Source organism: Amborella trichopoda, chromosome 3 (assembly GCF_054954075.1).
Source record: "Amborella trichopoda isolate Santa Cruz 75 chromosome 3, AtrichopodaSantaCruz75HAP2 v2.0, whole genome shotgun sequence".
In the NCBI taxonomy this organism is placed as follows: domain Eukaryota; kingdom Viridiplantae; phylum Streptophyta; class Magnoliopsida; order Amborellales; family Amborellaceae; genus Amborella; species Amborella trichopoda.
The window spans coordinates 51,714,802-51,727,663 of NC_142338.1; the positions used below are offsets into that span (position 1 = coordinate 51,714,802).

General features: G+C 38.8%; 2 protein-coding genes across 2 annotated transcripts; one reads left to right on the plus strand and one right to left on the minus strand.

Moving 5' to 3' along the window:
* The first annotated feature begins 1,749 nt into the window (after positions 1–1,749).
* LOC18429212 (uncharacterized) lies at positions 1,750–5,289 on the plus strand. Its single transcript, XM_020664486.2, is given in 2 exon segments — positions 1,750–3,369; positions 3,372–5,289. Coding segments are annotated over 2 exon segments (3,132 nt in total). The 5' UTR covers positions 1,750–2,001; the 3' UTR covers positions 5,136–5,289.
* Positions 5,290–5,837: 548 nt separating this feature from the next.
* On the minus strand, positions 5,838–12,100 carry LOC18429213 (eukaryotic translation initiation factor 3 subunit D). Its single transcript, XM_006838504.4, has 2 exons — positions 11,323–12,100; positions 5,838–7,227 (listed from the first exon to the last, which is right to left on the minus strand). The coding sequence occupies exons 1-2, from the start codon at positions 12,001–12,003 to the stop codon at positions 6,196–6,198; spliced, it is 1,713 nt and encodes a 570-aa protein (XP_006838567.2). The 5' UTR covers positions 12,004–12,100; the 3' UTR covers positions 5,838–6,195.
* Between the last annotated feature and the right edge of the window lie 762 nt (positions 12,101–12,862).

The following is a 12,862-nucleotide window of genomic DNA, read 5'->3' on the forward strand; positions in this document are numbered from 1 at the left end:
AGACGATAGCTTGATAGATAAAAATACACACACGTTTTATAGTTTGAAAGATTTGAGAAGTGACATAAAAAATAATACGGTTTGATGGGTTTAACTGGGTGCTTAGTAAGCGAAATTCAACTCCTAAGAAATGGCAACAACAATAAATTGAACAATTAGATTGAGCCGTCTCTATTAGGTGCCAAATGTCAATGTTTCAAAATCCGGATTAGTGGGTGAGCCGTCTCTATTAGGTGCCAAATGTCAATGTTTCAAAATCCGGATTAGTGGGTGAGCCGTCTCTATTAGGTGCCAAATGTCAATTTTTCAAAATCCGGATTAGTGGGGAGGATCGTTCACCCATATTCGTAGTAGATCGTTAGATTGATGATCTGAATTGAATTTGGATCAGTCTGAATCGGTGATCTAGAAAAATGTAAAAAAATAAATAAAATAACAGAAAATTAAAATAAGAGTTTGTAGGGTGGAGATACATTGGGGAGCTAAAAAGTTAAATAAGCTCTTAAAAAGCAAAACGTATATATAAAGGGGGTATTTTGGAGGGAATCGAGTCCGGACCCATATCATCCTAAAACCGGTTCATTCCTAACCGATTCCCATCCACATATGCGATTTTTATCAAATGTCGTCGGGTTTTAAGACATTGTCTGGTGCCAATTATTCAAAGATTATATGTAAGTCTGATCAGTTGGCTAAAAATGCCATTTCTCCACTTTAATATTTCACTCAAGTAGCATAATGATTTTTCTAAGTTGTTTCTCGACCTTTATATTTGATCCTTTCTTTTGTTTCACAAAGCTGTCCATTTTTAAGTTCTCTTTGAATCTTTCAATTGCTTACAGGAGCAATATGCCAGGATTATGACAGGAGCAAGTCTACCTCAGTATTTCTTACCCCACATGAACCTCAAGTGCCACAGTAAATTTCATCGAGTCTTTCTTGAATTTCCAAGTAGTCAACAAGAAGGAAGATCGATTTTTCAATTTAAGTCTTTACAGCGTATAGATTCTTAACCTAACTTTTGTCCTTCTCCACACCAAGAAGATTATGTAAATAAAAAATTAGCAACCAAAACCAAGGAAATAAAAAAATAGAGAGAGAGAGAGAACTTTGGAAACATGAATTTTCTTAGGTGCTTCATAGAATCATTTTTCTTTTTCTCTTTCTTTTAATTATATTTGTGTGTGAGAGTATGTTACATATGGTTCAAGTCTTAAAAATAGTGAATTACCCAAAAAAAGTTTTTAAAAATAGTGTATCTTGTAATACACTATCTAGACCATTTATTTTCAAGATTTTCAAATGTTTATAAATTTGCTTGATCAACATCATTTTTTTGGAGCTTGAAATTTCATTGTTGAGCGTGGTAGTAGATTTTAGGAAATGCATCTTCTAATAAGGTTTGTCGGTATGTCTTACTTTAGTTAAAGTTAACAACCTAAGGATTGTCTACAAAGAGACCATTTATTTTTTGTACATAGAGATCATAATCATTCTTGCTATTTAAATTTCAAAATGGGTGGTTGTAAGGCTATCATTGTATAGCCTAAAAGTTCCAGAAAAGAAATTTTTGGACCTCATGACTGACCCCAAGCCATTCAATTTGAGATCTAATGAGTGAAAATGATTGTAACCTCCATGCACAAAAGATAAATAGTCTTTTTGTAGACAATCCCTTTTATATATAAAAAAACGTTTATATAAAGGTGAGGCATGAGACCCTTCATAGATTGGTGGGTGCAATATACTTTAACCTATTATAGTGACCCTTCCTTGTATTACTTTCTTTATGGTGGCTAATGGAGAACTCAACCCCATGTCATGCTCTGTAATGAATTATCTTGACCATGCCAGGCTTTATGATAGACATTCTCATCTGACCTAAAGCTTGAACTCAACTCAGCATTAGAACTTTGGAGAGGATCCAAATTCCAAATACTTCAAAGTTCAAACCCCAAGGAAGTAATTTTTTAGCAAAAGACCTTCATATTGTGATATATCATGCATGCCCTATACACAAAAACTGTCATTGCAACCATCATACTTCAGTGGCTATCTAGCTGGGCCTGCACTCCAAATGAAAGGAGCACTCTGCTAAGCTTCAAAGCTGGGCTAACGGACAGCCAAGGTCGCTTAGCTTCATGGCAAGGAAATGGTAACTGTTGCAATTGGAAAGGAATTGGTTGTGTCCAAAGATCCAACACCACCCATGTCACTGCTCTAAACCTTAGAAATCCTAAACCAGTACAACGTGCTCGCAAGACAAATGGCATGATGTTTGCCTATTCCTCTGACTCATGGAGCCTCAATGGAACCATCTCTCCTTTGCTGTTCTCTAGCCTCAAGCAATTGGAGTACCTTGATCTTAGCTGGAATAACTTCCAACAATCCCAGATACCTGAGCAATTGGGTGATCTTCACCGCCTTAGATATCTAAATTTATCGAATGCCGGGTTCTCAGGTGCAATTCCAGAGAGATTGAGCAATCTCTCAGCCTTGCATGCCCTTGATCTTTCTTGCACCACTTTCATTGTTGATGTATCATCAGTTTCGATGAACATGTCAAACCACAGACCAGTTCATAATTTCCTTTTTTCAAATGCTTCGTCTGGCTTTCTTTACTGTCATAGCTTGTCATGGTTAGAAAGACTGAATGCTCTCACAGTTCTTGTAATGGAAGGGGTTGATCTCTCCACTGCAGTGTCCATAAGATATAGTGATTGGGCTGAACCCATTTCATTTCTCAAAAATCTTCGAGTCCTCGATCTTGTTGGCTGTGGAATTTTTGGTTCAATCCCTGTGAGTTACCTTCTCAACCTCACATCTCTCTCTTCTCTACAGCTCTCTTTCAATTTTTTTTCTTCTGATATCCCTCCTCAGCTTGCAAATCTCACTTCCCTTTCAATTTTAAATGTTGTCAGTTCTGGTCTCAAAGGTTCCATTCCCAACCTTCCTCAGTTACAAGAACTTTACATTCATGGAAATAGCAATCTCTCCGTAGATATTTCTCAGTTTTTTGACATTCCATGGCCATCATTACAAATCCTTGGTGCCAGCCTTTGTAGCATAAATGGGATGATCTTGAGCAATATTGCAAACAGCTCCTCTCTAGTGGAACTAAATTTGCAAAGTAATAACATTGTGGGACCCATTCCTCCATTCCTTGGGAATATCTCAACCTTGAATCACATAGACTTCGCAATGAACAGCTTATCTGGATCCATACCTTCTTCTCTCTCCAGCCTGGGAAACCTGCAAGTGCTAAACTTCAATCAAAACAACCTCGAAGGTCAAATCCCAGACTCTTTATGTGAGCTCCCCATATCACTCAGATTTTTCATACAACAAACTGAATGGTAGCATTCCCAACTGCATGAGCAACTTCTCTGGCCTGTTTTTCTTTTGATTTTTCTTACAACTCCTTAGAAGGCGCAGTTTCTTTGACATCCCTGTTTGGCAATTCCACTCCCATCTATATTTGTTTGAGTTTTAGTGGTGTAGCAGTCAGAATTGATCAGATGGAGATGCCAAAATTCTTTCAGCCTCAATATTTAATGTTAGCTTCATGTTCTATAGAAGGCACAGTTCCAAATTTCATCTCCAAGTTGGAAGTTATCGAAGTACTAATTCTGCAGGGCAATAACTTGATTGGCTCCATTCCTTCTTGGTTATGGCAACTTCCCAGACTTGCCTATTTGGACCTCTCTAACAATCATCTACATGGAACCATTCCACCTTCTTTCAAACTCGCAATGTCAATTATGCCTTCAGGTTTAAACCTTGCAAACAATAGTCTCCAAGGTAATCTTCCAATACCTCCTGATATCATCGAAGTTTTTGATCTATCTCACAATCAATTTAGTGGTTCTATCCCAACCCAAATGGGAGAAAGACTTCTAAATTCAAAGTATGTTTCCTTCTCAGCAAACCAACTCACAGGAGCGATACCACCTATGTTTTGCGATGGAAACAATGTTCTGATGAACTTGGATTTATCACAAAACAATTTTACTGGAACCATTCCTTCTACTTTCGGAAATTGCACTGCCCTGGTTGCTTTAAACCTTGGAGAAAACAACTTAACTGGGAATGTTCCTTTAGAACTTGAAAATGCCAAAAACCTCAAGGCCATTCGCCTAAACAACAATTGCCTGACAGGGGTCTTCCCAAAACCCATCCAAAACCTTAAAGACTTAGAGTTTCTAAACTTGGGTTACAATTTCTTTGAGGGAAGCATCCCGTTGTTCATTGGTCATCTCTCAGGCCTGCGTGTTCTCGTGCTAAGATCAAATAGCTTTAATGGAAGTATTCCAACTGAGATAACCCAAATGCACCAACTCCAATTTATGGACCTCTCAAACAATAACCTTGAAGGAACCATTCCCTCTAATCTCAGCAGTTTTGAGGCCTTAACCAAACAAACACCTGCAGTTATCCTTGGATACATGATCGAGCTCGAAGCTTTGAGCATGAACCTGGAGCTTGTTAACAAGGGAATGCAGCTTCAATTGACAAAAGTATATTCATACTATACAGGAATTGACCTATCAAATAACCACCTTGATGGTGCAATTCCTGAACAAATTGGGCTGCTCCAAGAATTATTCATGTTGAACCTTTCAAGAAACAATTTGGTTGGACAAATTCCACGAAGCATTGGAAACTTGACCACTCTTGGTTCCTTGGACATTAGCCACAACAAATTATCAGGAAACATCCCTATAAGCCTCACTACATTGGATTCTTTAGGGTGGGTAAGTGTTTCTTTTAACAATCTTAGTGGGCAAGTGCCATCTTCTCCACATTTTGAGACACTCACATTGGATTCTTCAGTGTTTGAGGGGAATCCACTCTTGTGTGGGGGATCAACAGGGAAGAGTTGCAACACTTATCATGAGGAGGGGGTGAGGGGGCAGGAGACAGAAGGGAGGAGGACCACATGGTTATGGTATGGTTGGCTGGTTTTGAGTTTTGCCATTGGTTTTTGGGGAGTCTTTGTAGTTTTGGCAATAAAAGAAACATGGTGGGTTAAGTACTGGAACACAATGGAGGACATGGCAGTGGGGATCATGAATTTCTTTAGTGGTTACAAGAGAGAGGTGAAAATGCAAAGGCGCCACGATCCCCTCCTCTGATATCTTTTGGTATTGTATATATGTGTAAGGTTACTGAATATGTATGTTTGAAGTTTTCAAGTTTGGTTCCTAGCAAATCGAACGTCATGTAATTTCTCAGTAAGTTTGTATGTGAATTTAGCAGGTTGTGTAAATATTATACTTGATCAGTTCATTGCCATGTGCTCGGTGGTATTGTAAACGAGTCTTGAATGATCAAAGTTCATTTTCTCTGCTCCGGGTATGCCGGAGTCATACAATCCCAAAAGGGGCTGAAATTTCAAAAACTACAGAGCAATGTTTAAAAAAAAAAACAAGAGGTAAAAAGAAGCAAAATAAACTATGAACATCATTCAAAGTACATTTGGAAATAAATTACAAACAATTAATCTTGACCATTGGATGTGAAATTGGGTAGCTGCATTTATTTCATAGATCAAGTTCAAAAGAATTTTTCTTGATCTTTGTGACACACCCAAGCTATCAGAGTTCACATCAAATGGTTGTAAGTAATTGTCACCTCCCTATGCCACATCAAATGGTTGTAAGCAATTGCCACCTCCCTATGCCAAAGGTAAAAATGGTCTCATTGTATACAATCCCTAGATAAAAATAGATGTAGAAAAAAATGATTTATAGCTTTTCGTAATACAATTAAGCAAGGTGTACGACATTTGCTCTCAAACCCCACAACAAAAAACAAAACATGGAGGCAATCACAAGTTAGACAACAACTAAAAATGTACTTTTTTTTACCCCCCAGCATTACAATCACTCCAGCATTATCATATATATAGATCTCTACCCACAATAAAAAAAGAAACGTGGAGGCAATCACAAGTTATAGACAACTATAAATGAACTTTTATCCCCCAGCATTACAATCTCTCCAGCATTATCATATATACATCTCTACCGGAAGAGACACCCATGCTGCTCTCAGGAAAATACTACATATACCAGTACCAAAGTTTCGATCCTCACAGTTTTTGTAAGGGCAGGTTGATAGTGAACCACAAAGACACAAAACCAACAATACTAGAGCACTAACTAGAAAAATGAAATAGGCCAAATCAAAACTCTAAACATCAGCATCCACATCCTTCTCCTCATCATCCTTGCTAACAGGAGCAGCAGCCGTAGCAGAGTCAGCAGCTTCCTCCTCAGTCGGTGGCTGCAACTGCTCCTCCTCAGGTAGTGGTTCCTCCACATAATCGTTCTCAAAGGCATCCATGGGAACTTCATAAATCCTCACTTGTGGCTTTGAGGGGTCCTTCACCAAGATATACTTCCCCTCATTCAACTTCATACACAAGTCGACAATTGATTTCACAATACCCCACATATTTGATGTGTTCAAATTGATCTGAGATGCAAACTCCCTCGGCTTGTAGCCTTGCACGCTCAATATCACATGCTTAAAGTGGTCACGAGGGTGGAGCCTCGAGACATAACCTAGCTTCATAACATCAGCACTAGCCAATAGTGCCTGAACAGTCCACTTGGCGAGTTTGTTGGTGTTGTTCTTGAGCTCGGTGGCAAGCACTGCCCCTTTTTGAGTCTCAAGCTTTTGGCGCCAGTCAACCCCAGAGTACTTGGGATCGAATTCATTCAATGCATTCAGGGTGAGAAAAGAGCGTTGTCCCCTAGCATCAATGACACTGTGGACCTCACACCGAGCAATGAGCGAGGTCTCATTGTCGAGCTTCCATCGTCGGTAGCGGTAGGCCACAGAAGCGACCTCATCTCCCTCAGAGGCAAATGGGTTCGGCTCCTCAAATGTGAGCTTATTGCCATCGCGAGTAAGGACTTGTTGAGAGAAGTTTTGGTTAATATATGCTGCCTCAACACTGAGAGAATGGGCGGAATTGATGTCCTCCTTGGCCTCAGGGAGGGGCTCTTGGGAGGTCTCATTGACAGAGAGGAGGTCAAGCTGGGAGCCATCCCGCTTGTCAAAGAAAAGCTTGTTGCCAACACGCTGCACAACAATGTCCCATGAATAGACAGAGCGCGGTGCACACATTAGGGTCGCAAGGATGGCGTCAGTGGCAAATACAGTGGCATGGTCCTCATTGGCCAGGCGGCGGATTACCGGGTCATCTGTGGTGGTGACCTACAACACATTTTATTTGATAAATAATTATATTCATGTGTCAGGGAAAAACCAAAATATACAAGACAACCACATGGAAAATAGAAAAACAGGGATAAAAAACTCGTTTGCAACACGTAAAAACTCACCAATTCAACTCGACCAAATGCCGACTTTTACAAAAGACAAAATCGGATATTTCCAAGTTTTCGGCTATAGAATTTTTTTTTCTTTTTTTCCCTTGAGTTGTTTTATTATATAGATGGTATCTATGGAAGTTGTAGAATGCGGTTTGATTTGGTAACAATCTAGATCCAAATCCCACAATAAATATTTTTTATATCTTTTTACAGAGTTTTAAAAAACCCGGCTGATATCCTCCGAGTTCAGTGATTCGAAAAGCGGACCGCCCAACGCCTAGGCGGTCCAGAAGGCCTAAGCGCATCACCCAGGCCTAGGCGGCCAATCTGGGCGGCAGTCCCTAGGCGGCCGCCTAGGCGGTATAGAACCCTCCTAGGCGAGCGCCCAGCGCCCAACTCAGGGTGGCCACCCAGGGCTTGCGCCCCACCTAGGTGGTACAGAACCTGCCTAGGCAAGTGCCCCGCTCAGAGGCGGAAATTTTCTTTTTTAGTGATCTTTTTTTTTTAAATATAAAGGGTTAGAAGGATGGTTTTAAGTTCATTTGGAACTTAAAACTTATTGGAGCCCATTTTAGAGAGAGAAAGCCTCCAAAAAACTAGTTTTTGGTGATTTTTTTAAGATCGAAGGGTTTCTCAAAGTTGACAAATATTGATCAAAACATCACCATTGACATTAGATTTAATTTTTGATGTTTTATAAATGTATTGAGGGTTTTTTTAGAAGATTTTGAGTCTTTAGAAGCCATCTTTGAGGTGGAAGTTTGAAAATTGAGCAATCAAACTCAAAGTAAGTGCTTTAAATACCTAATCTTTATTTTTTTATACTATATATCGTTTTTTTTATTCAAATGGGCATCCTTTTTGGATTCGACTGGGCCACCCAGGTTCTGGGCGCCCGCCTAGCGCTTTTTGAAACACTGTCCGAGTTTACTGTTTAACTCAGCAAGTCGACTCAATTGTGACAGCGCTGAAGTTTCGAGTTCAAGTTTTTAAATACTGAGAAAAACTCTATTCTATTGGGCCAAGGGACCACCCACTCAACATCCTATCAACCTTAGATCATATTAAGACAGATTGCCATATGCCTACAAGCTCAAGGATAGATCAATAATAGCAAGGCACTAAACTATTGACTCACACATGCATAAGCATTATGTTGTGCACAAACAAAGGAAGATTGATGATAGGATAACCAGTATTTTCTGTGCCAGTACAATGTAGGCGTGGCATCATTTCACCCATAAGAACATTGGAGAAGTAATTATTAATTTCCAAAAGACCAATGCTATCCACATATCTGCATCCCTCTCTGCGAACTCATATTTACCTTCGTAGCAGCACTTACAGTAGCTTCAAGGCTTACAAATCACCATAATCAATCTTGCCTAAGTATTAATGTATTTTATAGAGCTACAGATTTTACAATTTGAATTTCATAATTTGACCTCAAAAACATGAGTTTTTTAGAAAATCCATAAAGAAATTATTTTACACTAAAAAATGATTTTCACCTATCCAATTTCCATTATCGAAGTTTTTCATACTAATCAATACATTTGAAAGCACTTGAAATTAGAATAGCACCAGAGTGTTTAAGATATGATACCTAGAGATTTAATTTGGTAGGTGTTGGAAAAGAAATGAGTCTCTATATACTATATCAACTTGGTAAGAGATATGTACAAGAGAGTGTTAATTAGTGTGCGAACAACTAGTGGAGATATGAGTGAGCATTCAGTTACAATAGGTCTACGTCAGGGGCCATCATTAGCCCATACCTCTATCTTAGTTATGGACGACTTAACCCAACACTTATAAGATGAGGTATCGTAGTGCATGTCATTCGTGGACGACATAGTTTTAATAAATGAGACCCGAAGCGACATCAACACAAAGTCAGAACTTTGGAGGGATGCTCTAGAATCTAAAGGTTTTAAAATTAGCCGGACAAAGACAGAGTATATGGAATGCAAGTTTAGTAATAATAGGACAAGAGAAGAGGAAGTGGTTAAGATTGATGACAAAGAAATACCAAAAATAACATACTTTCAATATCTTGAATGGATAATCTAGGAAAGTGGAGAGATTGAGGAAGACATCATGCATAGAATTGCTGCGTGGCGAGGTGGAGATGCAACCGGAGTTTTATGTGATCTCTGCATACCATTGAAGTTGAAGGGAAAGTTCTATAGGACAAATGTGAGATCATTTTTAATTCATGGGGCTGAATGTTGAGCGGTCACGAAACAACATACCCATAAGATGAGTCTAGCCGAGATGAGGATATTAAGATGGATGGGTGGTAAGACAAGAAGGGATAGAATACAAAATGAATACATTCGAGAGAACTAAAGTGTAGCTCCTATAGGTGATAAGATGGGAGAAAGTAGACTTAGATGAGTTGGCCATGTGCAGCAAATCCAATACAGCACATATTAGGAGGTGCGAGTTGGTTTAGGTAGAAAGCTCAAAAAGGGCAACGGATAGGCCCAAAAGTATATGGTTGGAAGCAGCGAGAAAAGATATCATGATTTATGGCCTCACTAAGGGTATGGCCCTTGATAAAACAGAATGGCGAACCACGATTCATGTAGTTGACCCCAAATAGTTGGAAAATGCTTTGATAATAATGATGATGACCAAAGTGTTTAAGAGGAGTCTATTGTTCGTGGCGAACAAAAAGATTTCTTTCATATACAGTCTAGTACATAGTTAGGACCAGTTCAGCCTGGACCACATTCCTAGCTGTAGATTGAACATCACTAACATGGGTTTCCATCATAGCATGTTCTAAAGAATCATGACAATATACAGCACTAGTGTTGTCTATATATTCCTCCCTCTCCAAACTTTTACTTCCTGTAATAGATCTTTCCACATAATGAATGAGGAAACAGAACCCATACCAATATTAGTGATCACATATTTTTATGTTGTTTGAAATTATATAACCAAGATAAGAGAATCAAGCAACATAATCTTTCCACATAATGAATGAGGAAACAGAACCCATACCAATATTAATGTTCACATATTTTTATGTTGTTTGAAATTATATGACCGAGATAAGAGAATCAAGCAACATAAATTTCCCCTTTGCAAATATTACTTACATATACGTAAAGTCTCAATGGACCGTTTTAGCTGTTATGAAAACATAACAGCAATCAAATCTATAGAATGGATTCAACCATGTTGATCAGCTAAATTTCATAATGAAAACAGGAGGCTGCTGGTTAATTGACCCACCAAAAGAACAAATTTGTATTTCGGAAAAATACTACCCTAGTAAAGCACTATAATTAAGAATTAATAGACAAGTTCCAAGACAGGCTCGTATCCAATGGCGTTCCAATACAGGCTCATATCCAATGGCTAAGACAAAAAGAAGGGATATCAATTGGAAATGTTTAATACGGCTGTGCCTTTAGCAATAAAATTTCAGATGCCCAACAAATGCCTCCCAAAATTGCACCATCAAATTGTATTAGAGTGCTAATTATGATTCTCATATTATACATGCCACTATTCTCTCACTTAACATTGCTATAAATTACAGTAAAAAAACAACTACCAGCCATTAATTGCTACAAAGACCATGAACTAGCATTATCATTATCTAATAAAATATTATTGTTACTGGCCATGATATTGTTAGCAGACAAATTACTAGGAGAATCTCCAAGCCAATAATTTTTTTCTTCTCCAAGTGGATGAATTTGTTTTTATCTAATTCCAATTTTTGTTAGGTGGCAAGAAATCTAACAGCTTTAAAAGTCGTGATTACTTCTCCTACACTAATCAAAAACCATGAATCAAAAATTTCAAAAACCATCAAAACCAAACAAACTCTTCATAAAGGACAAGAAGAAGCATAAGTAAAAAACCATAAGAGTGTAGAACCACGACCAAGAAAAATACACAAACAGTTAAAACAGCAACCAATATGATAAGAAGGTATCTCAACAACACAAACCTTGAAGAAGTTGCGGGTCTTGAATCGCTCAAGACGATGCTCATTCTTCAGGTTGATACGATCATAAGACCGGTCGTAAAACTCGAGCGCCCCACACATTAATAAGTCCTCCGGAGGGTCAGGCACTGAGAATGCTAGCTTCGAGAAAGTCGAGAACGGTATCTGATCAAGCATCGTCCACTCCGGCTGTATATCCACGGAACTCTTGAATGAGGCCGCGTCCCTCCTCTGAGCATTGGCACGATTTTGATTGAAAAGCCGATCTCTTCTCAGCATCTTCTTCTCGGCCTCACGCCTTCGGGCCTCAACCTCCTCATCCTTACGCTGAGGGAGGTGGCGGTGGGGATTTTGATGGAATCGCCACTTGGGTCCAAACTTGGGTCGCGGCGGGGGCTTCCCATCAACAAGACGAAAGGATTCGTCGTCTGCATCATCAAGGGAGAAATCAAATACCGCAGAGGAGTCGCGAGCCGAGGGGTGGGCAGAGTAGTTGCGGCTCCAATCTGCAATGCGGCCGAGCTTCTCAGACTTGGAGTAGGGGGCATATGGCACGTTCTGAAGCTGATTTTCAAGTACAACAGGGCCCTCAGGCGGCCCCCACCCATCGCGGTTGGAGGGAACATGTCCAATCTCGAAACCCATGTTGCTTCTCTTTAGCTTCATGGGTACACAGAAGATCATAAAAATGGGGATTTCTCCGCTTGGGGGGTTAAAAGAGGAGGTGATTTCTCTGTTCAAAATACCCAAAAGAAGAAGAGAAAATCAAATTTGCTCAGCTGAACAATGATGTGCAGATGCTGGCTTTCTATAGTGATGGGAAGAGACAGAGACGAACGCTAAAGTTCGGACCCGGACCCGGACTCACACCGACGCGAGTGCAATTTTGGTGAACCCATAGCCGCCGAGTGAATGTCATCCACCCGGGTTCTCGGTCCGAGTCAATCAGTCTAAAGCATTTCTTTTTGGTTTTTTTATCATCTCAATCGGGAGAAGTAAAGATATTGGAAAATAAATATAAATAAAGTGCCAAAAATTATATATCTTATAATATATTATCTAGTCTACCCATTCTCAATATTTTTATGTCTTTGTAGATCTAACTTTATAGATTTGCTTAAAATTTTATCTAGTCCACCCACTCTTCTATTTTTTAAAATTTTCAATTTTATAATTTGAAAATTTTTATATAAGGTTGCAACCTTAAACTATAGAATTAAATATGCACCTCAAAAATCTTATTTTAATGTTGAAACCTTTAATTGATCAACTCGACATCGAGATGTTTGAATATGAATAAAATAAAAAATTGAGTCTTAAGAATAGTGCACCTTGCAACACATTATTTCGACTGTTTATGGTCTAAATTTTCATAAGTTTATAGATCTACTAGATTTTAAATATTTTTTAAATTTAAAAATCTATAATTAGATATGAAAGTTCGAATTAGATTTTCAGATAATCCTAATAATTTTTTACACCAAAATTACTTAGTATGATAAATTTTGGAGGTGCACCTTAATTGGATTGTTTGAGGTTGCAA

What these genes read in the sequence shown, in the direction of transcription:
- LOC18429213 (XM_006838504.4), bottom strand. Translation starts at nt 12,003, where the DNA reads ATGATCTTCTGTGTACCCATGAAGCTAAAGAGAAGCAACATGGGTTTC. An exon ending in AGACCCGCAACTTCTTCAAG is followed by an intron (nt 7,228 to 11,322) that starts GTTTGTGTTGTT and finishes AATGTGTTGTAG; the next exon opens with GTCACCACCACAGATGACCC.